The sequence below is a fragment of the Barbus barbus genome, assembly GCF_936440315.1.
Source record: "Barbus barbus genome assembly, chromosome: 27".
In the NCBI taxonomy this organism is placed as follows: Eukaryota; Metazoa; Chordata; class Actinopteri; order Cypriniformes; family Cyprinidae; genus Barbus; species Barbus barbus.
This window is the reverse complement of record NC_136755.1, coordinates 13591308-13618698: the sequence shown is the minus strand read 5'-3', so window position 1 is coordinate 13618698 and position 27391 is coordinate 13591308. Positions and strand designations below refer to the sequence as shown.

At 36.6% G+C, this 27391-nt stretch overlaps 1 protein-coding gene across 1 annotated transcript in view; it reads left to right on the top strand.

Moving 5' to 3' along the window:
• The window catches only part of LOC306847270 (CUB and sushi domain-containing protein 2-like), a gene marked incomplete at its 5' end in the record, with an annotated part of 308039 nt that overhangs the window by 36845 nt on the left and 243803 nt on the right, over positions 1–27391 (top strand). Inside the window, one exon of the mRNA XM_079381119.1 lies at positions 12103–12215. Within this exon, the coding sequence (XP_079237245.1) occupies positions 12103–12215 (113 nt within the window). The remainder of the gene's footprint in view (positions 1–12102; positions 12216–27391) is intronic.

The window sequence follows — 27391 nt, the reverse complement described above, 5'->3', positions numbered from 1 at the left end:
GGCAACTGGAAAAATGCAACTATGCAGCAGTGATGATTTGGTCTGTTACAGCACTTATTAGGCTTATATGTCTCTGTTCATTTCCTATAAAACACAGTAAATATGCAGGGCCGGCGCCAAGGCGCCCAAACGAGTTACTGTGCCCCCCCCCTTTCCATCCTCTCCCCTCCTTGCTGAACGCGATCGATTTTGAAAGCGAAAGTACCGATAAAACAGCGCACATAATGCGATTGCACGCTTTAGTGAGCGTCAGCAACTGCACGAGATCACAGATTGCAGCCCCCCACCCCCCGACACACACACACAACGTGATTTGTGCCCCCCCCCTAGAAATTTAAATGCCCCCCGATGGAGGTGCCCTGGCGCCGGCTCTGTAAGTATGACAGCATGGTAAATAAAAAATGAAGAATATATATACATATATAATGTGTGTGTGTGTGTGTGTGAGAAAGAGCGAGAGGAAAAATTCCGCCTGTAATTTCAAAGTGAAGGCTTATAATATACCCTACTCTTAAAAGCACTCTTTTATTTCCTTCTTGACAACCAACCAATCACAGTCTTCAAAAGATTGTGTCATACATAGCAACGGGGTCAACCCCGCCTCCTCACTAAGATGAAAGTTTTTGTCTTTTCCTTACTCAGAGTTGCTCTCAGATCGGTCCCGAATCGCTCTTAAGCTAAGACTCCTACGTAAAAGTTTTTAAGCTAAATTAAGAGTTTTCTGAGAGGATTCTTAGAATCTTTATGAATACGGGCCCTGGAGTCAAAAGAACTATTATACCGATGTCCTTGGACCATGATCGTGTTAGGACCCTTGCTGTCTATGGAGGGTCAGAGAGCTCTCGGATTTTATAAAAAATATCTTAATTTGTGTTCCGAAGATGAACAAAGGTCTTACGGGTTTGAAACTACTTGAGGGCGAGTAATTAATGATGAAATTTAAATTTTTGGGTGAACTATCCCTTTAACTAAACAAAATAAAAACTTTTTTAAACACTAGAATGCATCTTTAGCAAGGACGTTGACAGCTTGGTAGCTCGCTAAGTTTTGTAACAAAGCCATTTAATCTATTACTTTCACAAGAAGATACAGTACACAGTCAAGAATAAGTGGTTTCAAATGAGAGTCCATGGCACACCAAAAACAACAACAAAAAAATTACTTAAAACAATCCATCATTGCTTTTTTAATTACCACCAAGCTTTTTAAGTACCATCTAGACCATCTGAAACCAGCCTGGAGATTCATGGTCTTTTCCAGGAGGATTAAATACCGACAGCAAGGCCAACATCAGTGTGGTCTGTCTGTGGAGATTCCCGAGCTCTGAGGACTGAGTGATGACTGTGAGGTGTAAGCTCTTGTGGTAATAAGTGTCAAGCCATTTACTCAAATTTGCTCCCCATCATCAGTCAAAGAGTGTAAAATGAATCACACACAAATCCCGAACTATTACACGGATTAAGCGAGACGGTTTTTCGTCCATCCGTCGACCCGGGTCTCAACAGGTTTATTATTTTGTCTTGATGTTTTTTTTTTGTATAGAGCGTGTGTGCTAATACGTTTAAGAGACCTAGTGAGAGAAAGTGTTGTTTGGGAACACCTGATAAATGTAAGCGAGGCCGTAGAGGACGAACTGTTGGGATTGTGGGTATTTTGGTCACAAGGGTTATCATGTGTAGCATTGTGTGCATATTTATGACAAGTGCCCAGAGCAGGGTGTGTGACGAGGGAGTGCAGATGGTCATTAGCTGCAATGTTTAAAAGCTCCACAGCCATTTAGGACCATTTATCTCATAGTGATGAGTTTTGCCACTGTACTCACCCATCGATAACTCATCCTTCCATCCTCCTTTTTTTTTCCCCAGGCTTTTTATGGCCCTAAAATTCCTCTGCCTGATCAGCACAGTATTATATCACTGCTTCTCCACTCTAAATAATTTAGCCCTCGCTACTATTTTTCTTCTTGCTCAACCTCATTCTCCTTCAGTATTTGTACCTTGTATTATATTCTCTCTATTATTATTTTTTGTTTGTTTGTTTCCTCTTTCTCTTTTTCAACTGACATGGTGACTCACGGTGGTTTTTCTATGTCTGTTCTAATGTATGCTCATGGTAGCTGTGCTTGTATCTTTTTTGTTCCCAAGATCAGTTTTTTTAATGGTTTACCATGTATTCAAAGTCTGAAATAAAGTAGCATTTGAAAGACAGAACTCTGAAAAGCAGGAGGCTGAGATGTCACATCAAGAACCTTCGTCTGAGCCTCAGGACAAATGACTCAGCGCATTAGTTGAAACATTTGCTAAACAGAAATAACAGCTTAATTGTTTGAGAAAAGGAATATTGCTGTTGATTGAAATTAGAAGTGAATACAACAGGAAGAGGTCTTTTTGCTCCCACTAAATCAGCATTTTTGCGGTGTGGGGGCAGTAGGAGGGCACAGGAAGTCTGTTGAGTATGGAACTTCCTCGTTACTCTGGACCAGGGGTCGACTCGTGTCTGGTTAGCACAGAGAATTATCACACATTTCATTATATTGTAAATGTTTTGTTTGTGGCTCTTTATTTAATTTTTTTATATAAATTATGCTTTTGTTTATTTGTCGTTTTATATATGCTTTTATTACTTCTAGGGATGTATCAATATTATCAATATCGTGAAACTGTCTCTATGGTCACATGATGATATGAAATGATAGGTTTTCCGGGCAAAAAGTGTAGTTTTTTAAAATATATTACATTTTTTTTATATTGTAAAATAAAAGGTCTTTAAACTAAAACCGAAAGCACAATATGACTTAATCCCTGCATCAATTCTGTTTTCGCTGCTTGTTTCAAAGGGAAGCACACATGTCATTCAGGTGATCAGCTCGTGATCTGGTGTTTTCTGTGCCTCAGAGCGGCTCTGTTCACAGTCAATGCAGTGAACTCCATTACTGCATGTGCTGTGAGTTTAGCACGCATTTAGGAACACAAAGGCCACCGTATGCTTTATTTTCGCGACAGATATGTATTGCTGACAGCTAGCGGTTGAAATGCAGTCCAAATTCAAAATATCTCTTTCAGGTGTAGAAATTAGGAAAGAAGTATTATGAAAGAAGTATATTTCTTTACTATAGTGTAAAGCAAAAATAATATGAAATAATAATTTGATTTATTTTACAGTGCAATTGTTTTAATATTATTATTATTATATTCTAATTTGTTTGACTTCCTAAAACACCAGTATGAATGTAATTTAGACTGAGACAGTACATCACAAACATCACAAAAATTTAGTCCCATTTAAAGTTCAGGTACAAGTCAATTTACTGACTTTTTTTCTGACTTAAGTTTTCTTAGTTAAAAACATGAATTGGAACTAGGGATTCAAGTTCAAGATTTTTTTTATTTGTCACATACACAATTATACAGGGTATAACCAGCAGTGAAATGTAGGATGCACTATGTTATCGGACTGATATCGGAATCGGCCGATAATGACTTTAAATGTAAATATCGGCATTGGCCAATAAAATTATGCCGATATGTCTTGCCGATAAGAGGAATGGGTTAACTCACATGTGCTCAGGGTGTGCTAGTGATTAGATCACATCAGCAGTCAGCAGTGTCTCATTTTTGAAGCAAAGTATTGTCTGAATGACGATTAGATTGACTATTTTGGATCGCTGCATTTAATCTGTGAAAGCACTTACAGAATGATGTGTTCGGTGTGTGATGGAGTAAACAGAAATAGCGTGTGCTGCTGCAGTGACCGCCTCCCCCAGGTCCTAATGCCCGTTCAGTAAGGAGTTTTAATCTGTTGGGGATGCTGTTGGCCTACTTCTAATTAAATTAAAAGTAAAATAGCCTACACAAATAACATTTAGACTGTGTTTCTGATTAAATAAAGCAGTAATTGATGTCATAAAATGAGTATGTTTTGATTTAATGAGCAGAAGCTATATCTTACATGAAAAAAAAAAATCACAAACATGACACTTGTAAATTTAATAATTTTATATATTCTGATTTATTCACTAATGTGTAATATGTTTTATTTTTTAAATAAATCATGAGTTCTAAAAGAATTTCAGACTTTTTCACAACTCTTTTGTTTTAGACCATCCACAAATGTTAAATCTTAAAATAAAATGTTAGGGTTAACACTGCATCTTTCCGGGGGGAAAATGCAGTGATTGATATAGTTTATTTATAGTTATTTTCAAAGCTTCAATGTACTGTTAAAAAACCTTCATTATTTTGTATTTAATTCTAATAAATAAGTTCTTGTTAAAAACTAACGAAAATTAAAAATATTTTGCTTATAATTTCTGCACAGGAGAGACTTGGTATTGTTTCCAAACAAAAGGAAATATATCAGTATCAGCATCAGTATTGGCCAAAATGAGTTAACAAAATATCAGCATATTGTCTATCCGCAAAAATCCAATATTGTGCATCCCTAGTTGGAGCTCTTAATTTCAAACTCTTAAAGTGCATTACATAGAAGAATTTAACTTTAAAATGTTCAAAATGTTCTTTTTCAATTCTTAATTTGTCTTTTTTTCCTTTTTAAATATTGCAATAAATATCGTACCGTGGACTTTATATTGTGATATTAAGTTATCGTGAGATTTTGATATCGTTACATCCCTAATTGCTTCATTACTGAATTTTATTAATTTATTTTTAATTAGCTATTAGTTATTTATGTATGTATTTGCTTGCTTGCTTATGAGTTGGTGAATAAAGTAAACAATGCAGTATGCATGTGCCAGCCAAGCAACTGACTTTGAGATCAGATAGCACACATACGTCTGCAAGATGTCTGTTAAAGATCTCTTGATCTGGAAAGCATCTGCTGTCTACAAACGTCTGACAGATGTCTTTAAGATGTCAGTTTTACATACATTCTAAATCATAAACATCTTAAAGACATCTAATAGACATCTATTTGACATCTAATAGGAAACGTCCTATAGACGTATTGCAGATGAGCAAACACCCTAAAAAATACGTCTTGCAGATGTAAATGCAGACGTCAAATAGATGTCTCCAAGATGTATGTGTGCTATCAGGGCGATAAATCAGAATTCATCTCAGATATTCATCTTATCCTTGATCTGGAACATTTGTTCTCATGAAATGGAGCTAATATGTGATATTGTTCCATTTTTTTATAAATATATTAATGTAAAGGATTTTTAATTATTCATATATTCTCAGGGTTTAAAAGATTAATGTTTAGATAATTAAGACATACTGTAATTGGACACCGTAACTCATACCTCCCACAGTATTTGACACTAGTAGGTGCTATTAGTGCTGACATTGTTTGTGCTGACATGGTCTGAACCAAACCAAACAGACTAATGAGGTATTGCCATGGAGATGATATCTGATTTGAGCACTTTACACAGTACAGACCTTTCTAGATATCTTTCACTACCACTACAGACAGATCAAAAGGAGGTCTTCCCTTTTGGGTTCTCCCAACTGTGATTTATGTTTCCCGAAAGCCTGTAAACATGAAAGATCCTATTCCCTTGGAACCCAAATCTATTTCTTTGGCTGATACAAAAAAATAAAAAATAAATTGCACTCTATTTATGGGTACTCTGTTCCTGTTTAGAAATTATATGAAATCACTTTAGAGTACAGTAATGTTTCAATGAGAATAAATTAAACGTATACACATATAGGCCTATAAACAAAGTAAAAAATTAATAAACATTTCCCTTTCTTTTATCAGTTAGTCTTCAGTTAGCAAGCTAGCTTACTAGCTTAGCATAGTGCTACCTGGTTAAAAGGCTTTTTTTGATTAGCTACAAGAAGATATCAAGCTCTGTATTCGAACAGACATTAAGAAAGGGTGGATAGAATCTCGTATAACACTGTAATGCAGTTCCTTACAGATGTTTCTAGCAGATGGCCTAGGCCTCGGTTGACGTGTTTGTTTGCTTTCCACTCTGTGTGTACTCTTAAGTCAGATACATTACAGTAATCCAGTCTCAAGAACAAAACCACTCATTGTACATATTACGAGCCATGATAGACTTGTGCTATCCACCCATCATGAAAGCGGTGCAAAAATAGCTCCGGTGGCTGGGCGAGAGGTGTTTGAGTGGAAATGTGTGTGTGTGGGTCGGCGGAATGGAGAAGCATGTGTTTATGAAGGTTGGAAATAATGGCAGGAGAGGATAATTGGACAGCTTTTACCCTGGACGTTAGCCACTCCGAGGCGCTTCAGTGGGTGCATAACTGCTGCCACCCAGGAATGCTCAGTCCTTGAAGACAAGAGAGTTACGGCAGTGATTGTGTTGGATACAGCAGTCTGCGCTGAGAACACCATCAATCCAGTTCACCTCGCCTCGTTCCTCTGGCCTACAGGTGGACTTTGTGAATGAAGATCTCTCCATCCGTGGAGAACCCTGCAAAGAAGACCCCGATTATTTATGGACATTTCACATATAGCTTTAGATGAACTCGCAGGTTTCCAACCTTCTCCCCAAGAAACAAGCTGTCGATTCATTCACTTCAGATCCCAGTTACACTGGAATATGTCATAAGATTGATAGATGCATGCACACATAACGTATTCCTCGCTCACCCTTGCTCTTTCTCTGTAATTTATCCCCTAATGTTTTCTCCCTGCTTGCCTGAAAGAATCCTGCCCCTGCATCCGTTTTCCCCTCTCTGTCTTTCCTCTCCAGGGTGTCCTTCTTCCTGCTGGAATATGGCTGCATCAGCAATTCCCACCTTCATCCTTTGAATGAGATTAGTGAAAGGCCAGCCTGCTTTTGTTTGATGCTGTTAATGTGTTGTTTTTAAAAAAAGCAAGCAGGTGGTTTTGGTCACATTTGTTTTATCGTCTCGTTCCATAGGTGTTTATAAAGCTGGTCGCACACCAGACGAGAAGCGCAGCACCATGTCGCATCCCGCCACGTCTTTACGTTTTGAATCGTTTCTAGGCACTGTGGACAGATGCCGAATGGTGCCGCCGGTGTGTGTACACTCATAGAAAACAATGTGTTTGAATTTTAAAGACGTGGTGCAACGCGACACTGCAGGCACTTCTCATACGGTGTGCGACCGGCTTAAGATGCAGACTCCAATTCAAAGTATTTCAACTTTTAGAAATGTGTAACTCAGCACTTTGTTACATCCAGTTTCACTCCATCTATCAGTTTGAAAGAAAAAACATGTATTTAATTCTTGCTGCCTAACCTTTTTTTGTCAAATAACATTTTAGTTGACATGAATGCTAAATAAACCAAATTTGAAAATTTCTTATTTTCTTATTTACTTATTTTGTTTTTGAAAATTCCAAAACTCTTTAGAACAGACTCTTGTTTTTGTTTTTTAGTTTTTTTAGCAGGTTAAACATTTATTCAGTAAATATGCATCAAAAGTGATCAAAGACATGTATAATGTGAGATTTCTATTCTAAATAAATTCTGTTCTTTTGAACTAAATCTTGTAGTCAAAGAATCCTGAAAAAAGTCAGTTTTCACAAAAATATTAAGCAGCATAAATCTTTTCCATATTGAGAATATGAAATAATAATAAGTAAATAAAAGCTTTGCTATTACAGCGCAAAAAAAGTTTAAATAAACAAATCTTATTTTAATAAATTTGATTAACTTTTAATTCATTTTATTAGTGCTGTCAAGCGATTAATCGCATCCAAAATAAAAGTTTTTGTTTACACAATATATGTGTTTACTGTGTATATTTATTATGTATATATAAATACACACACAACCGTATATATTTTGAAAATGTCCATGTATTTCCATGTATGTATTTATATTAATATAATTGATATATAAATATTTAAAATGTATAAGCATATCATATTTTTCTTAAATATATACGTGTATATGTGTGTATACATACATAATATACACAGTACACACACATATATTATGTAAACAAACACTTTTATTTTGGATGTGATTAATCGCGATTAATAGTTTGATAGCACTAAATTTTATTAATGCAGCCTGAGTGATCATAAGAGACTACTTAAGTGTAGTAGCAAACATTCATTTGAGTTGTGTGTATTCTGTTGAGAAAAAGTGTTTAAAATGTGAGAATTATATATTTTTGTCATGTTCAACCATCCAACTAAATGCAACTCACACTGGCAATGCTTACCTTTGTATTCTTGAAACAGACAGTAGCAGCTTCTATAATTATTGGAGCCCATGTCTGAAATCCAAATAGAACCATCCATGCTAATGTGGCCAGTTTAATGTTAACCCCAGGTGTGGTTTAGTGCTGAGAGCTGTGGTGTGGGACACAGAGCACTGGTAGCTCTCTGATGTGTGGTGACAGTGGTTGGATGGCGAGGTTCATTATTCATGGCCTGACATTCCATTTAATCACATTTTATTAAGAAGAAGTGCAGGACTCAGTAAATCAGCCTGTGCTTGGAGCTCCCGAAGGCTGGAGGAGGGCGGATGGGGTGTTTATGGATGGCTTAAATAAGGAGAATTTCTACAGTGACACCCCCTTCATAACGCACACACACACACGTTTTGAGCACACACTCATGCTGGTACTCACGTTAAACGACATGTACGCAAATATAAACACTAATATTATCAGCAGACTGCATGCAAATACAGACTGTGCACACACACAAACTGAAAAACACTGAAGCACATACACACAGACTTCGAAGTCCAATCTGTCTTTCCTCCCTCTTCAATGAACTCTGTAAACCACCACCTGTTCTCCTTCTCCAGTTTTGTATTTTTCTCCTCCCGCTTCCTTCTCCAGTGTCCCTTCTCTATTCCCAAAGGAGCACCTGGGATAATTGTAGAGGGAAGTGTTCCTTTTTCTAATGGAGAATCTGGACTGGATGCTGCAGTACTCATCCATGTGGAAATGTCTCCTAATGGAGGCCGCCTCTGGCCTCAGCACACTCCACCGTTTCCTGCCCAGACCTGCCTCATTTGGGCAATCTTTAGTTCATCTGTTGTGATATGACGCCAGTGCCTCTTTCTTACCTTCTTGCCCTGGAGGTGAACTTAAGTGATGATCTCCTGTTTGGTCTGAAAATGGGAGATGTATTTGTGTATTTTGAGTATTTTCAGAGGCAAAACAGGAAGCAAGAACATTGTGGCATCTTAAAAAACAAGTTGCATTCTGTTTTAATGGAACAGTTCAACCAAAAATTTTTACTTTTGCTTGAAGTTCTGCATAATGATTTTTTGAAAGTTTACTTTGTGTTCTATATGACAATGTGATTTTGGAATTCCATGAGTGTGACAATTAAACGGTTTAAGCTTTGTATACACTACTTTATAGTGGTAAGGTTTTTTTTATATATATATATTTAGAAAATATCTTAGCACAGCAGAATGTTTTGATGAAAAACCAGTAAAAGCTGTAATATTGTAAAATATTACAATTTAAAGTGACCTTTTACTATTGTAATATATTTTAAATGGTCAGTTGTGATAAAAAAACATGATCCTTCATAAATTATTTTAATATACTTGGTGCTTAAGATATCTTATTTCCTTTTACTATCAGTGTTGGAATCCGTAATGCTATATGTGTGGGAATTGCGACATCATTCCTTTATGAATGGTGTTCTATTGAAAGAATAGTAACGTTATAAATGCCTTTACCATCACTTTTGATCAATTTTATGCATTGTTGCTGAACAAAAGTAACCCTAGGGCTGGGCGATATATCGAACGCGATTGTCAAGCGCATCTTGTCAGTAAAGCCGGTTCCGGTGATAAATCTCCATCACCTGATTTACCGCTAATCACGGAACCGGCTTTACTGACGAGATGTGCATGATCATCGAGTTCGATATATCGCCCAGCCCTAAGTAACCAATTGCAAGTTTTCTTGCTAAAAAGTTTTTTTTGGAATGGTACTGTGTGTCCTGAATCCTTAACAAAAGCACATTCTGTTTACAGCATCAACATTTTTTAAAAAAAATCCTATTTATGGGACATTGAGAGGGTGAAAAAAAAAGAAGAAGAAAAAAGAAAGTTGGTTAAATCAGGTTTTCTAAACATTCTCCTGTCTGCCATTGGTTGGCCTGCCACCCAAACTCACTAAGCAATGTTTTGATTGCATGCTTTCTGAGGACATTAGCCTGGGATTCGAAAACGTATTTTTACTTTAAACAATGGCTTTCTGGGTAAAGAGATTTTTGTTGTATTTAGAAATAATAGTATTCACTTGTCTAAGTCATCTACTTCCTGCCTATAGTTCAGCTCAATTACATATTTCTAACAAAGATTATGTAAAATGGCAGCCGGTGTCCGGTCGGTGTGTTTGAGCTGATGGAGATTAGATGACAGCTCTGGGATCTGACTTAAAAGCCCTGGAACATGAACGCTCAGAGCGATGCCTGTAGCTAAACCTGCATCACACAGTTTAACATCCTGCTCTGCTGACACCCTGGAGGACTAAATGGGTCATAGTGGTGCTGTGGGGAAATGCGAGCATGTTCGTGCAGTTGTCGAGCACACCTGGAGGCTTTGTTTTGATCTAATCTACCCAAAAAAAAATAGCCCTCAGGATGCATTCTTACAGTAGGCTACAGATTACTCCACTCTTTTGCAGTTATTAATGTATCAAAACAATACATTGCCTTAATGAAAGTTATGAACATGTTTATAAATGCAAACATGTGTTTCAGTATTATGGTGTATGATTGTTACATTTGTGACCATGGACCACAAAACCAGTCATAAGGGTACATTTTTCAAAATTGAGATTTATATATCATCTGAAAGCTGAATAAATAAGCTTTCCATTGATGTATGGTTTGTTATGGACAATATTTGGCCGAGATACAACTATTTGAAAATCTGGAATCTGAGGGTGCAAAAAAGAAATAATAATAAAAAAAATCTAAATATTGAGAAAATCACCTGCTGTCCAAACGAAGTCTTTAGCAATGCGTATTACAAATAAAAAATTAAGTTTTGATATATTTATGGTAGGAAATTAGCTAAATAACTTCATGGAACATGATCTTTACTTAATATCCTAATCATTTTTTGGTATAAAATAAAAATCAATTATTTTGAACCATACAATGTACTTTTGGCTATTGCTACAAATATACAAATATACAAATATACGTGCTACTTAAGACTGCTTTTGTGGTCCAGGGTCACAGTTGTTTGTGCACGGTTTAGCCCTGTTTAAAATTTTCCAGGATAAAAAGGACAAAAAAAAAAACACACAAAAAAACTACTTAAAAATATGGTTTATTGTTCTCTTTGTACTCATGTTGGCTTCAGGTGATTAATAAATTACAAAATTAATAAAAATAATTGTTTTTGGGGCAATAGCACCAAGTGACATTTAAAAAAAAGTTAAAAAGTTAAAAAAACTGTTATGACAGTTATCTTATCAATATTTATTAGTAGAGAAAAGAAAATATTTAAATGTGTAAAACATTCATTTATGTGTGTGATATATATCTGAAGTATCATGTCATATATACTTAGAACTTGTTTAATACTTGTGTAAATTTAATGTTTTTTTTAATAATATTTATTTATTTGTTTGTTTTCAGTTAGAGGCTTTTTCCCCTTTACTGTGATATCAAGGGCAGTTTTGTCAACATGACATTTTCCTCCAAAACATTGATTTAAATTTTAAAGCATACTCATCATGGAAGGGAGTATTCAAATCACTGAATGTGTGAAGTGTATTTTTGAATCAATTAATAGATAGCATCACGTCATTGACCTGCTTACAGCTGAAAGCAGAGTAGATAGCTTCCATCTGTAACCGCCGACCTGTGAAATAAGCTCTTTTAGCTGCTCTATTGATTGTGATTTTGATAGGTCTGTAAAGCGTTTATTAGCTACCACTCTTATGATTGGTGCATGAGCCATGGTGTCTCTGGTGGCCCATGCTGCACAGAATTCTCTCACTTATCACCTGTGCTGTCCTAGTTTGCTTTTACACCACAGTAAACAGCTTTTAAAGGTTTTATTTTCTGTTAAAGCTGGAAATTGAGATTTAGCAGTCTGTTTGGCACTCAAACGTTTGTAGCTGACAAGCTCCAGCATTCGGTTTGTATAACAGTACTCTGGGTTAACGTGAGCTTTGTTCTTTTTCTGCATTTTAGGTTGACAGGGTTTCAACTGCCCGCCCCTATAGTCAGCACAGGACCCAGACTCACACTATGGCTGCTGTCAGACTACGCCGTAAGTGGCCAGGGCTTCAAAGCCGTGTACGAAGGTAAGAGTCGTTCACTAACGTGAACATGTTCAATCTCTCATTTCTGGGAAACCCTGTAATTATGTAAAGTGGACTCTGCACTAGCATGGCGTAAATGTAGACTTTTATCTCAATTTATAGGCTAATTGCATTAATATGCACGGCCAATTTAAAGACTGAGAATCCGTGCGCAGATTTCCTCTTGATTCCATGCTGACTTCTCGTCATATTTCTTTTGATGGGAGTGCTTTATGACCCAAAAAGCAGCAATATTAATGCTCGCTTCAGAGAAGCAGCAAGGAGAATTAATCTACCCTAATTAGATTAATTATCTAATTGAGATTGTACACTGATGGCAGGTGAATCAGGTCCTCTGGGTTCATCTAGTTCTAAACAGTATAAATGGAAAATAATGTCTGATTGAGATGGCGATCATGAACGTGGTCTATATGCATTATGATTTATGTTTTCATATGAAGTGTTTCTTTGCGTTCATCAGTTTTATCTGATGCTGCATATGATGGGTGGTCAACCTGGTTTGTTCAATGTGATAAAATTGTTCTAGTTTATAAATGGATGTCTAAAGTGGGGCTGCACATTTAGTTCAAGTAGTTAAAAAACAAAAAACAAACAAAAAAAAAATTGTGGATTTCTTGGATCGCTTGGTGTGATATGCTCACAGATTCATTCACTTTTATTATGAGACTTACAAAGTTCTGGCAGGCTCTGAAATTAAGTCACAGTTTTGCTGTGACTGATTGTACAATTTGGCAAGCAACAGTTGGAAAAAAAGTTGTAACAAAAAAAACAAGCTCCCTGAGCAGGTGAAGAGGACAGGAGCGTCCAGAGCCCTGAGTGATGACCTACACCAGTATGGACAAACCCTATCTCATCCATACGTTTCAGACTAATTCAGTCTGGCACTATAATTATGTGCCACTTCTTGTCACATGACCTTCTATGCAGGTCTGCTGAAACTGTGTACAGGAGCAGAATTAAAGAGTGATGTATGTAGCACATGCCCCTGGTCTGACTTTCAGTAAAGACAGCAGAATAATGAGAAGCCCAGAGCTCTTATCAATAGCCCACGGCTGAATAGCGATTTCCTTTATGACTGTCCTTCACAGAAGTGTGAAGCCAAGCTCATCAAGAACATCAGCATACCCAATCAACAATTTATTTTGTCCTAATGATGCTCTGTCCTGTATAGTATGGAATCATAATGAAGAGTTTTACACTTTAAAGTGAACTATATAGGCTAGAAATGCTCCTATCAGGATTACTGATACAGAGTACTGATTTCTTGTCATGGTGATCGGCTGATACCGATGCCGATTCTGATGCTTCAAGGCAAGCTTTATATAACATTGTTATATAAATAATCACAAAAAGTATTCCTTATACAGTGAACATTTTAATATGCCTTTAAAATGGGGTTTATGCATAACATTATGTATATCAGGATACTTAATATAAGACAAAACTAAATACAAACAAAATGGAGCAGTCTGATGCAACATCATCCAATACTAAACTGTGGAGGACAAAATAGACATTTAATCTCCTAAAATTGAGAAGTCTGATGTAACTTAAATATCGTCCAATACAAGTCTGAGCAGGACAAAATTAATTTAAAAAAGTTAAACTCCTAAATTGGAGTAGTTTGATGCTACTCATTAGGTTTAATTTAACATTGGACGAAATAAATAGAAACATTTAAACTCCAACAGGGAGAAGTCTGATGTAACTCATGAGGTTTAATGTTGTCCAATATAAGACTGAAGAGGAAAAAAGAAATAGAAACATTTCAATTACTGAAAGAACAAAACGTAGTAGTTCGATCATGGTTATATCCACAGCAGGGTTTTTCCTGGGTCAAAAAAGATCTCCGGTGGTGGCTGACGGTCATCCACACACACCCTCACCCAATTTAATTATATTTATTCATGAAAAAAAAAAACAATATAATAAAACTGCCTTTCATATTTTTGTAAGATAGGATCCTTCTTTGCTAGACCTCACAATTATAATTATATCAATATTGAAAAAGCATTTAAAAGTAGCATTAAAAAGTTTATATTTAACTAGTAGTCTAATTTTCTACCATACATCAGAATAGAATTAGCAGCTGGCTAACAGATTGCTTTGTGGCTGGTTTCACCTCAGTCCGTCTAAAGTAAATGATTTTAACTACACATTGTCATATAAATAACCTGAGGCTACTGTGGATTATTAAGGCTAAATCTTTTATTATTATTATTAAGGTTAAATCTTTTTCTTTTATTGAAAGTGTGTTAGAGGAAAGACCGTTAGGGCTTGTTTATACCTGGTTACTTTATGCATTTCGTCGGATCGGATATCCATCTGATTTGTTACTTTTGGCCACATAAAAAATAAATATAAATCCGATCTTGAATTAGGCCTACCGCACCATCACGTCAAAGAAATCAACAGTGCGCTGCATTTTATTCATCATCAGCCAATTAAAAGATCGAAGATCGCAACAGGAGAGAGCGGCATCAGCAGTGGAAAGATAAGTTACTTTAGTCTCGAAAGCGTTTCGAATACGGAGGACTGGTCTTTTCACGATCGGATTCGGATAGCTGTCCGACCAGAGAAAACGCATGAAGTGACCAGGTGTAAACAGGCCCAGAGAGAGCAGAGAGCCCGTCCTCGCGCAGTTAACACGTGCGCTATCACAAGCGCAGCAGTCATTTACATCACTCATAAATCACACAAACCGATCAAATATGGCTTTGGTGGGACAAAACCTTGTTCTGGCGGTCACCAAAACATTTTCAATGCAGGAAAAACCCTGCACAGGCGCTGCAGATAATCTGCGGGTCGGGTAATTAAAAAATGCATTCTGATTATTTGCAGGTGGGTTGCGGGGTGGACAAAATAAATCATAAATGATGCAAATATTAACTAAATTTTTTAAAATAATTTTTTTCATCAGGCAGACGATTTCATTTGTGTGTGCGTGTTTTTGCCTGATCGGGAAGTTGACAGAAACGGTGACATTCCAGATAGAGTTTGAAAGGACTAAAACCTGTGTTAATGCTATGAGTAGGCTAATATGGCCAAAGAAGATATTTTGTTTTATAAATAATTGTTCATTTAAAAGCAGCCCATGATGAGTGTATTATGTTACCGTTACCCCTTACAGCTCCGACGAGCTTTTGTTCCGTCCTCCACGTGGTGCCAACTCACAAAAAACTAGTTTAGTCAAGCAGCGCGGAGAGCTGCTTCAGAAACTTGCAGCTGGCTGGTAAACACAAGCACTATTACTAGTCTCAATTTAAAAGTAGTTCAACTCCCATCTTCTTGCATGTTTTTCCTATTCCACTGCGTCACATTTTTTTCAACACAAAAGCACATTCTGTGTGAATGGTGCCTAGTTATATGAGTGTGTCACACGTGAGCGGTTAATCACGTGCACGACGTGGTTGGATCGTTCTTTTCTCTTTACTGTTATCATTGGCATATTGTCAAAGTGTCTAATTCTAACGTTTGCTAATAATGCTACTTAAAATCGTAATTCCTCGATTTCTAAAAAATAAAATTATGGCAAAACTTTATATTCGAATTAATCGATAAAATCTGAAAAATCGTCCAGTCCTAGTTTAAATAGATATTTTATGAAACAAGTTATATTTCAACAACAAATAGAAATTGTGTAAGTTAGAAGTTAATTTTAAAACAATTTACATGTTTGCATAAATATTTTACATTTGAGTGTTGATTATAATAGTTAAAAATAATTAGTAATTGAATTTAAGTTTGAGCTCTGTTGTTAATTGTAACCTTATAGTAATGTAAAAGGGCCTCCTATAGTTTAGAGCAGAAGCTGAGGTATTTTTATCCCTAAGAAAATTATAATGATAATTGCATTTATTTAAAGAAAGACAATTTTTTTCAGTAAACCATTGTTTAATTAAAAATAAGCAATTCATGTTTAGTTTTTTTCCTCCTGCTGTACCGAACCGCGAAGTCAAAACCGAGGTACGTACCGAACCGTGATATTTGTGTACCGCTACAACCCTAATATATATACATATGTAGGTGTGTGTGTGTGCGCTCTGAATCTTGGTGATCATATCATACAACCCAAGCTAGTTTGAGTACAGTCAGGCAATCCTTATTCCAAAATAAATCTCTGGATGGATTTATTTTGCAATGACGATGGGCTAACTGAGCATTATTCAGCTAATTATTCAATGAGAACTGATGGATAAATAAAGAAATGGATATAAAATATTAATCTGAGTGCACCATAATGCACCATAAGTCCATTTGGATAAAAGCATCTACCAGATATACAAATGTAAATCAGGTGAGCAGAAATAGATGGGAAAGTGATACAACAGACGTAAAATCAACTTGGGACAACAAGCCCTTTGATGTATTTTTGTTCCATTTTATTATATATTCTCATACAGCTCATTAGTTGTTGCGCTTTACAATGAATGCACCATTTCCTCAAAGCAAGGTGTCTAATTGACCACATTATGTCCATGTATACTAGGGCCTAAGTTTGAGATTCTCCTCCTCCAAAAAAAAACAAACACTAAAAACACTAATTTCAGCCATGCTCTCCGCTTATTTTGAGGGGGTGGAGTTGAGAGGGAAGGATAATGGTTATAAATGAGGGCTCTGCGTCTTCATTTTGCATCTGGATTCTTCCTCTTTATCCTCTCAGAAAAAAAGCCCCCCGGCGTGATGGTGAAACATTAGGGGCATTATGAGCAGTGCTATCAATTAACGCTCTCAATCAAGCCCCAATGCAGCTGCCACTCCCATTAAGGGAGCCACCCGTTGCACAAGCCCTGCGTTTTCTTCACTGCTAGCTCTTGTGAGAACCCATCTTTAAAGCAAGAGCAATCTCGCTCCGTAATGAAAGTCTGTATGACAGAGAGAAACAATCTCAATCACAGTTGGCTGAATAGATGGCACCAAATAAAAAAAAGAGGAAAGACTGAATGAACCACTTGTGGTTTATTTAATATGTTTCATAAGTGGGTTAGAAATGTATATGTACATGCTGTTTTTGTTAATGGACATTATATAGCAAATTAATATTTTTTAAAAAATCCCTATTTATTTCATGCTGTATTCACTTTGAATTAGAATTGTTTTTTTTAATTCCCACTGTAACATAATTTCAACCAAGCATCCAATGTTATCAAGTATATTCAAAATGTTTTATGCAAAAATATGCATGTTTTCCACTGTTTTTATTGAAAGAATGCAAGGATGAATATTTTTATTTTGATAATTTTAGTTATATGACTGAATATAACAGTTTATAGTAATATACAGCAATATTTTATAAAGCAGTTAGTGACTTTGAATATTTTTGAGGGATGATGTCAGTGAATCATTAAATCAGAATGATTTTTGAACTGGTTCACTGAAGTGGATAGTTTGAATTAATTAATGGAGATTAGTTTTATCTTAAAATCATTGCGATATGCATGATGTTGCTTTTTTAGCAAATCAAACAACTGTGCAAATATTTAATCTCCGCATGAGTCTGATTGCTTCTCTATAATACTTTGTTTTGATGCATTTCAGTATCAAGATCTACATCCGACTTAAGAGACTTCCAGGAATATGAATGGTCTATTTTAACCTGATTAACTGGAACAATATATAAGACAACAAAGGAAAACTAATGTTAAGATAAGATACAGACATGAAAGGGTATAAAATGTACTGCTGAAAAAGAAGCATAACCAGAACAATGGTCATATTTTTCTGTTGCTTGCAAGTTTGGACTTTTACTTATGAGTCTGTCACAAACCAATGATTCAAGCAACCTTTGAATAATTCTGAAGTTTTGCTTGAGATTTTTAGATTAAACAGCAAAATCTTTAATCAGCTTTAATCAGCATTGCCACTAGCACGAATGTCTAATCAGCAGTGCAGTTTACAGTGACCATTATAACAACTTTCTTGGGAATAAAGCTGAACATTGCCGAGGTTAGCAGCGGTTTGTGTTGAGAGAGGTGTTTTGGGAGGAATATAGTGCACTGTTCTTTCGTTTGGGTCACAGCCAAGCAACTCCAATGTAATTTAATGTTTAGCACGACACCACTAATTAATAGCATTATTCTGAAAGTCACTGAGAATAGACCACTTAACTAAAATGCATCACTATGATGAATGTACTCACCGGTGTTCGCTGCCGGAGCTAGTAAAGGAACAGGCTTGCGCTTTAAATCCTGTGAACACACACACAGACAAACACATTTCACAATGATATACACCTGCGCACAGATGCGCACACACTCTCAATTTCTCATCAAGCTCCATATCTCATCATAATTCAGGCTCGATTCCTCCTCACCTTCCTGACAGGACTGAGATCATATCCTCCATGAGAGTGTTTCACAGGGGCTTACATGAAAGAGCCGTTTCAGCACTCTTCCCACCAACACACACACATACATCTCTGCAGGCGTGAGTGGACTTGTTAAAGAGACCCCCCTGCTTTTCTAATCGATATTTTCGCTGATTCAGAGAGAGTGTGGCCGTGCCCTCTGTGGGAGAATGCCACTCCTTGTTGTCCTCAAAAAACACATGTGTAGCGCCACCGTAGCTCTCTTAAGTGGATTGGTGAGAGGTGTGAGATTAAATTTATATAGGAGCTGATGGGAGCACAGGATTTTGATCCTCGTATCGAGTAATCAGCTAAACATGTTCTCCTTCTTGGCTAGAAACCTGCAGTTTGGTACATTAACCCACGCTTATTGAATATATTAGGCAGTGAAGAGCACAACATAGGTTTCAGGTACATAGCCTGCTGTTTCTGTTTGCTAGTTGTTGCCTGCTTTCACTTGGATTTTTTTTGTTGTTTTTATTTCGGTGTTTAGTGTTACCTTCTGTCTGTCTATTATTCTGCCTGTTGTTCTGTCTCTCTATCCTTGAATGGTTCTGTCTGTTGTTCTGTGAATCTTTAGGTCTGACTTTGTCATTCTTAGATTTTGTCTGTCATTCTGTCCGTCTATTTTTCTCTCTCTCTGTCATAGGTTCTGTTAGTCGTCTCTCATTCTTGCCCATCGTTTGTTCTTTCTCTTTCATTCTGTGTTCTATCCATCTCTCCTTCTGTCTCTGTCATTCTTGGGTTCTGTCTATCCTTCTGTTTTGTCCATCTATCAGTCTCTCTCTGTCATAGGTTCAGTTTGTTGTTCTGTCATTCTGTCTGCCGTTTTGTCTTTCTATTTGTCTATCATGCTGTCTGTTCTGTCTGTTGTTCTGTCTGTCTATCATTCTATTGCGCTTCATTATTATTGATCCGGGGGTTTATTTTGCAGTAATGACCATCAGGCTGTGCATTATTGCTTAAATATAATATTGAGTGTTAATGCTGACACACAACCTACAATCGGAGCAGTCATCTAGTAGTTAACTTCATGCATGCTGACACATTGAATGATGCGATTTCCCTGTCTTCTTCCCATCATTTCTTCCCTTCTCTTTCTGTATCTCTCTGTCCCCATATGTCAAAGTGGCAAAATACAAATGTTATTTTTAGGTAGTTACCATTCTTGCATATTTTGCTCCACAAAAAGCACTACTGGTGAGTGGGCGCGTGATGAGCTTCACAGGCGTAGGCGTGATACTGAGGCATTCTGATGTCACTGTCGGTGTTTACCGTGTTTTCCCCATGCTTACGTACCCTATGATGAGTGTGCTTTTCAGAAGCGTGACAGAAACACAATTAAACGCTCCTTTTGTGCTCTTCAATTCAAACAAATGGGTTTGTGAACGGATCTGCACCCACTCAGGGACATGCTGTTGTCGCTGAGCCAATCATTAAAACCTTTACCCCAATAATCAGTGAGCAGATGTCATTTTTGAGAGGCCACTGAACCGTTGGTAGTGGAACAGAGGCAGACTCTCCACCCATTGCTCATTCTTCATCATCTGCTCAGCTGATTCATGTGCGCTCTCTCTCTCTCATTGCTGTTTATATTTTTGTTCATTCTCATTCAAATGGTTTGTTTCGCATGACTGACAACAAGATAACAAATGAGTTTATGCGTGGCTAATTTTGAATCCACCAAATAATAAAATGAAATGACATGGACTTGAGGTGGATTTTACTGTTGTTGGATAAATATATTCTCTGTCCCATGAGGTTCAAAGTGACTGTTGTCTTCTGAGAGCTTCAGAAATTCAATTGATAAAAATTTAATTAAAGTGATAAAATTGTCTGTCTGTCTGTCTGTCTATGCAGGGTGGCCGATATAAAGCTGATATAATTTTATTTATTTTAATTAATATTTAAGAAATTTGAAGTCATTTGAAAATGGAATAAAAAATAAATGTGTAAAATAAACATGCTTTACATGACAAAGTATTTTTCACAAATAAATAATTATTTAAAGGGGCCATTGGATGCAAAATTCACTTGTCAAGTGATAAAAATCCACCCAGTGTTTTTTTTTTTTAAATCCCTATTTTAAAATCCCCTTTCTCAAATCAGGCTGTTCTGAGATTCCTGCCAGAATGACATAGTTCTGTACAGGCCCCTCCCACGATAGTTGATTGACAAGACCGTCTTACCTTAGACCCGCCCTGAGAACTGTCATCCGTCCGCCATTGTGTTGACTCCAGTGCGAGACGGGGAAGACAAGATGTCTCCGATTAAGCGATTTAGGTGTTTTGTTGTTGGATGTAATAATGAATATAGCAGTCGTCATTTACTCCCGACATCTGAGCTGCTGAAGACGTCATTTACTCCCGACATCTGAGCTGCTGAAGACGCAGAGGATTAACGGTACTTTCACTTTGTGTTCGCTGAATGTTCGCGCGAATCATTCGTGATCCAACTTCATCCACAGAAGAAGTGAGTATAACATGGAATAAAAAACGGAATTGCTGAAAACAAGTGCCTTATTAAACAGTTATATCTGATTATTAGACAGACTTCTATCTGTATTAGACAGAAATGTTAAACAAGAGGCAGAATGTGAGCACTGTGTGCTCAGGCGCTGCCGCTTTCAGCGCCGTCAAAATAAAAGTCCCGCCTCGAGCACATTGGCCAAACATAAAAACTTATCGGCTGATGTCGATATTTGAAAAATGCCAAATATCAGCCAATATATCGGCCTTGGCGATTTATCTGTCGACCACTACTAACCATCGTTCTATCTGTCTATAATTCTCTGTCTTTCTGTCTGTCTGTAAAAAGTAAGAATGGATGTTTAAATACAATATTATTTCTTTCCATCAACAATGAGTAAAAGTTGTTATCACCTGGAGTTGGATATTATTATGCATGCTGATTTCTCCTGTTCTGTTTTTAGATGATTTTTACTGTCATCTAAGCTTTTAAAACAATTGCTTTTAGTTTTTAATATTTTATTTTGAACTTTTTATTAAGAAAATAGTAGCATATTGTAAGTGTTATATTAAGTCAGCTTTGTTAATGTCAGTTGCTTAAATTAAGTTTGGACTGTTTTATTGTGTTCAAAAAAGCAAAAGAAAAAAAGTAGTATAAGTCGTAGCCATTTATCAGTTATTGGAAATCAACATTGCTTCTCCGTATCAGCTAGAATTGTAAAATCCATGCATCGCTATTCACAACACCAGAAAAAAACACTATGAGGGAGAGTTCACCTGTGTACGGCATGTAATTAGCAAAAAAATTTATCCCTTACAAAATGCCACTGTGTCAGTCCTCTGTGTCATGTGTTCCCGCCTCTTGTGTCCATATTTGGTTTGTTTCCTGTCCTTGTTAAATGTAATCATTAGTTAATCCTTGTCCAGCTGTGTTCGTCTCATTATCTATGATTATTCTGTGTATATTAGTCCTGTCTGTTCAGTCTGATTTGGGCTGGTCTACTCGTTACTCCCCGGTGTTCCTGTCTGTGTCAGCCCTGCCTTGCCCTGCCCTGCCTTGCCTTGCCCTGCCCTGCCTTGCCCTGCCCTGCCTTGCCCTGCCCTGCCCTGCCCTGCCCTGCCTTGCCCTGCCCTGCCTTGCCTTGCCCTGCCCTGCCTTGATGTCGTCATTAAAGACTATATTTGAGTTTACATCTTCGTCTGCGCATTCCTGTGTCCTCCTCGTGTGTGCACCGTGACATACTGATAGGGGTGTATTTAACACAAGCATTTGTGTGTGTGTGTGTGTGCGTGTGTGTGTATGTGTTGGCAGAAAATCCTTCTTCCCAAACCCCCATTGTTGGAGCAGATGTGTGCGTGTCATTCAATTAATTTTCACTACAATTTAAAATAAGAAGTTTTTTTTTTTTTTTAATGACACATTTGTAGCATTAAAAACATTTTGATTGTGCTAACTGAGAAGGGAGTTTGACTATTCGCCTGGCCTTTCCATCTGTTGTTTCAGTTGTTCTCCATTCATTCCTTCCCTCTTCCACATTCCTCTGAAAATGTGATAGGGGGTATTACGTGTTCAGTTCATGACAATTTAACGCATGGTTTGCGAATTGCCCAGCAGATTCAATTATCAGCCTCACTTTAATTGTAGTATTTAGCACTTTGCCAATAGGAAAATGTGTACCAGTAAATATACAACATTCTGCAGACCACACAGTGTACGTCTTGTTACCATGAGCATTAATTGATTTTTCAGTTAAATGCAGAATAGAGTGATGCCACAGTATGCAGCCTACAGGAAGTGCACTTCAGGGTTGCGCTCCATTTAGGATTGAATTGATAATGCCTTTTAAATTCCAAATGAGTTCCCTGAATTTTAATTAAATTGAAATTGAAGGTGCAGAATTGTAATTCAAATTTAAATAAGTAAATTGTAAAATATGTCCAACCCTGGTGCAGGTGTTTCTGTCTCTCTCTCCTTTTTTAATATATACACACTCTTTCCTCTCAGCCTCGCACCTTTTTGTTGCTCTAGAATTTCCGGTAACTGAATCAGATCTTCAGCGAAGGTGATTATTAAGAGGATCTATTAGGAGACCCCAGCACTGTATTAGTCTCAGATGTGTGTAATGGCCGTCCGCTAAGAGCATCGTAACTATTTTGATGGCCTGTGATGAGTTCTGTATCTTCTGAAGTGCACAGTCCTCTGATATCAAAAGTACCAAAATGCCTCTACCTAAATAAACAAAGCACATAATGACACGGTCTACATTTTGGCTCTTCGCTTTTGGTCCCCATGGCAACACTTTGAAATGTTTGAATGCTTGGACATCATCTGTCTCTCTCCTTGCAATTTCCATTTTGAAAATGAATGAATGCGAACATGAAGCAGACAACTTTCGTCTCCCCTTCTGTTAAGCTGAATTTCTTCCCATCTGTTCTTTTCTTTGCTCCATTGTCTAAATTGTTGATATTCAAATTACATACATTATTATATGCAGTGTTTTATAAAATGACCCATTAAAGGAGTATCCAGAATAATTTCCCCAAAATGAAAATTCCCTCATTTACTCTCCCTGATGTTGTTCCAAACCCATAAGACTTTCTTTATTCCTTAGAAATCATTCTGAAATGCATAGTTCACACAAAATTAAAATTCTATCATTATTTTCCCATCTTCATGTCATTCCAAACCTATATCACTTTTGTTGTTCTGTGCTACATAAAACAACAGATTTTTAAATTCTATGTTCCACAGATGAAAGTTATTCATTCAAGTTTGGAATGACATGAGGGTGAGGAAATGATGACCATTTTCCTTTTTTTGATGGACTATCCCTTTAAAGGACATGGTCACCATTCACTTTTGTCCTATGGAAATTAGCAGCTTGGACATTGTGTTAAGTATCTCCTCTTGTGTTCTACCAAAGAAAGAAAGTCATCCAGGTTTTGAAACACATGAGGATGAGTGAATTGTGGAATTTTTATTTTGTGATAAAGTGCTTCTTTAAATATGCCTCTATTCAGAACCACTTCTAATCATGAAGTTCTAGGCATCACGGGCTCATTGTCCTTCATAAACCCCTTCACTGTTAACAGAGATATATGAGCAGCTCGGATGAGGAAGATCAAAACCCAGTCAAGCATGAAGAAAAGGGCTGTAATTGAAAAGCGAAACACACCCCTTTAAATTGAAGTGTTTGCCAAATGAAACCATAAAGACAAGACCTTAGCTATGCTTTGGATCCTTTCCCAGCCCCTAAATGTTCCATTTTAACGTGAGACCAACTGCTAAGCTTCCTTTTGGCATTACAGGTGTGTCTTTCTGTAGTGTGTGTTTGTGTGAGGTCCAAAAAAGGAAGGTAAATGAGCTTCCACAAGAAAAATTTGCTTCCATGAGAACATAATCACAGCATGCATTTGGGAACTGTAAAGATTAGCAGTAGATTTGCTTATTTCAGTTATTGGTGCACCTTTGTGGTGTAGTGTTCTGTACTCGGTGAGGAAGAATGGCAATGTACATTTACATTTACATTTATGCATTTAGCAGACGCTTTTATCCAAAGCAACTTACAGTATATTACATGTATATTCAGGCTATATATTGTTTTATCCATGTCCAAACTCAAGGCAAGTTATTGTGTATATGTATATGGTTTGATTTTATGTACACAAAAACATATATATTTTTAAATATTTTTCATTGATACCTTTTAAAGAATGGTTGTGATAAAGCAGTATGTTTGCTAAAAGGACATCAGCTCAGATCATGTGTCTATATTTATCATGCTAGGATATATATTTAATTAAAGATAAATAACTACTAGTTATATTGTAATCAGATTAGTACAATAACATATTATTCTTATATCGAGACAATACCACACAATATTTCCCTCTAGAAAATGATCATAAGAATGAAACATTCTAGGGTTTCACAGACGGGGCTTAGTTTAAGCCAGGACTAGACCTTAGGTGAATTAAGATATTTAAGCAGCTTTTATAAAAATGTCTTAGAAGAAAACTTTACAGGTGTGCATCTCGAGACAGAACAACGGCACTGACATATTTAAAGATATGTCAGAGCAAGATATTTTCAGTTGAGACAACTCATACATGCATTTTAGTCTGGGACTAACCTTAAGCCTTGTCTACGAAACCAGGGGTAGATGTTTTATATCGCTTTACTTCTCAAAATTTTAATTGTTTAATGTAATTTATAGTGATGCTTTTTGTTGTTAAAATTACTATAGTATTTCTTTAGGCTGCATTAAATACAATAATTAAATTAATTGAATGTATTACAAGCGATAGAGGTGGTCTTGTGCCATGTGGTTACTAAAAAATACAAATATGCAAAATACAAAAAAAAAAAATAAATAACTCAAATGATTGAAAGTGCTTCTTATGCAATTTCCCAGCATGATCTGTTTGCCTTATAAACAAACAAACAAACAATTTTTTTTTATAACGTATTTGTCAGGGAAAGTCGCAAAAAAACAAACAATAAAAAAACAACATTACTTTAGTAATGCACTTATCTGAGTATTCAAGAGTATGTTTAATGCACACAATATGGGATTATGTGATGCGTAATTTCTACTGTCACCATTCTTGCTATTAAGTCCTCTTTTATTTCATTCCCCATCACTAAAAGCGATTCACAGACACTCGTATCACATAACTGTTAGTCCTGCTGTATTTATTCAAGTTTTATTGTTTCCCTTGTCGACCAAAATAGACCCACTTATTGAATTAAATGTGACTAGTTGCTACAGGCTTGCATTAAGCAGTTTGATGTCTAAATAAAACACACACACTTAGAGCACATACATTAATGTAGTGTGCGGGTGACATTATTGTTGCCAAGGCTGTAAAAACGCAAGCAGACACTCTAGAGTCTGGAATTAATGCAGTAGGCCACTTATTAGCAGCCCCTTTGCTGCCTTCATCTCATCCTGAATGACTTTCATTTGATTTCCTAGAGTAGCCCAGGGCCTTGATGTATTTGTCACTCATGCGCTTAACCTTTCACCTTTGAAGCAGTGTCTGTGCATATACTTCACACTTTAGTAACACCGGTGCCTCATTATTGCAACTCAAAAATATGGATGGCTTGAATTTTGATGTATTGGTGAGTTTAAAATAGCAATTAGTTAATTGCAGACACTGAGCAAAAACTCTTAAGTCATCTCATGCATCCCATCACATTGCTATAATTAAACAAAACAGACTTAACCTCAGGGTCCTTTTTTTTTTTGAGGGTAGCACCAGTGAAAGGGCTCACTTTGTAAAAATTGAAAAAGAAAAACAGCTTCTATATTTTTAGAATATTTGTTTATTTTTTAACAATTCTAATTTATTTATTTAAAGAGCAGATTTGATATTATGGACATTATTTGACAAAAGGGCAGGCTGTAGGAATGCATTTGATTGCATATCATTTCATAATTCTTTTTTATTTGAATTATGTATTGCTAATAATTTTATAATTTCATATATTCATGCATATATTTAATTTTTTGCATGGAAAAGAGCAGGTTTGACATTTTAATCCATTATTAAAGTTATACAAGTAGTTTGGAGCGAGATGACGGTGGACTGGCTGTTTGAATGCTTTTGAGCACATATCATTTCATAATTATTTTTTAGAATTTTTAGTATGTATTGATTTTAATTTTGTATTTTTAAAATCTATTTATGCATTTACATTTTCCTATGAAAAGAGCAGGTTTGACATTTTAATCCACTTTAAAAATTATACAAGTAGTTTGGAGCGAGATGACCGCATACTGTAAATGATTTACTTATTTGTTTAACCTATTAATTCATTTTATTTGTGTATTAATTTATTTAAAATCCCTTTCTCAAAAGGGGGAATTGTAAATAGGCATGACTATTTGGCTCTATCTATATCTGTAGCTTCATAATATACAGTTTATAGAGGCATTTTTGTAGTCCTTTCTGTTGGGTTGAGTTGAGCTATTCTTGGAAGCAGCTGACGTTTTGGTAAGGTTGATTAGCATGTGGTCCATAAATTGTTTGCTTGAAGATTAGCCACCCATTGAAGGCCAGTTCTCCAGCCTGACCCAGATCTTCCAGCAGAGCTGCAGCTGAGGGATGGCATTGTTCTTGGCAGTGGGCAGCTAGTGCCACTTTCCACCTGCCCCAATCCTGAGGGTCTTCTGGATGTTTTTGCAGAATAAACTGGGCTAATGGCGTGTGACAGCATGGAGGCCTGCAGAGGACTGAGATGAGGTCTGGGGCTGGATATGGGCATTAAGGGTCACAAGAAGTGCCTGATGTGCTCTTATTGAGGTGCCATATCAAAGTCCTTTGCTGAAACAAGA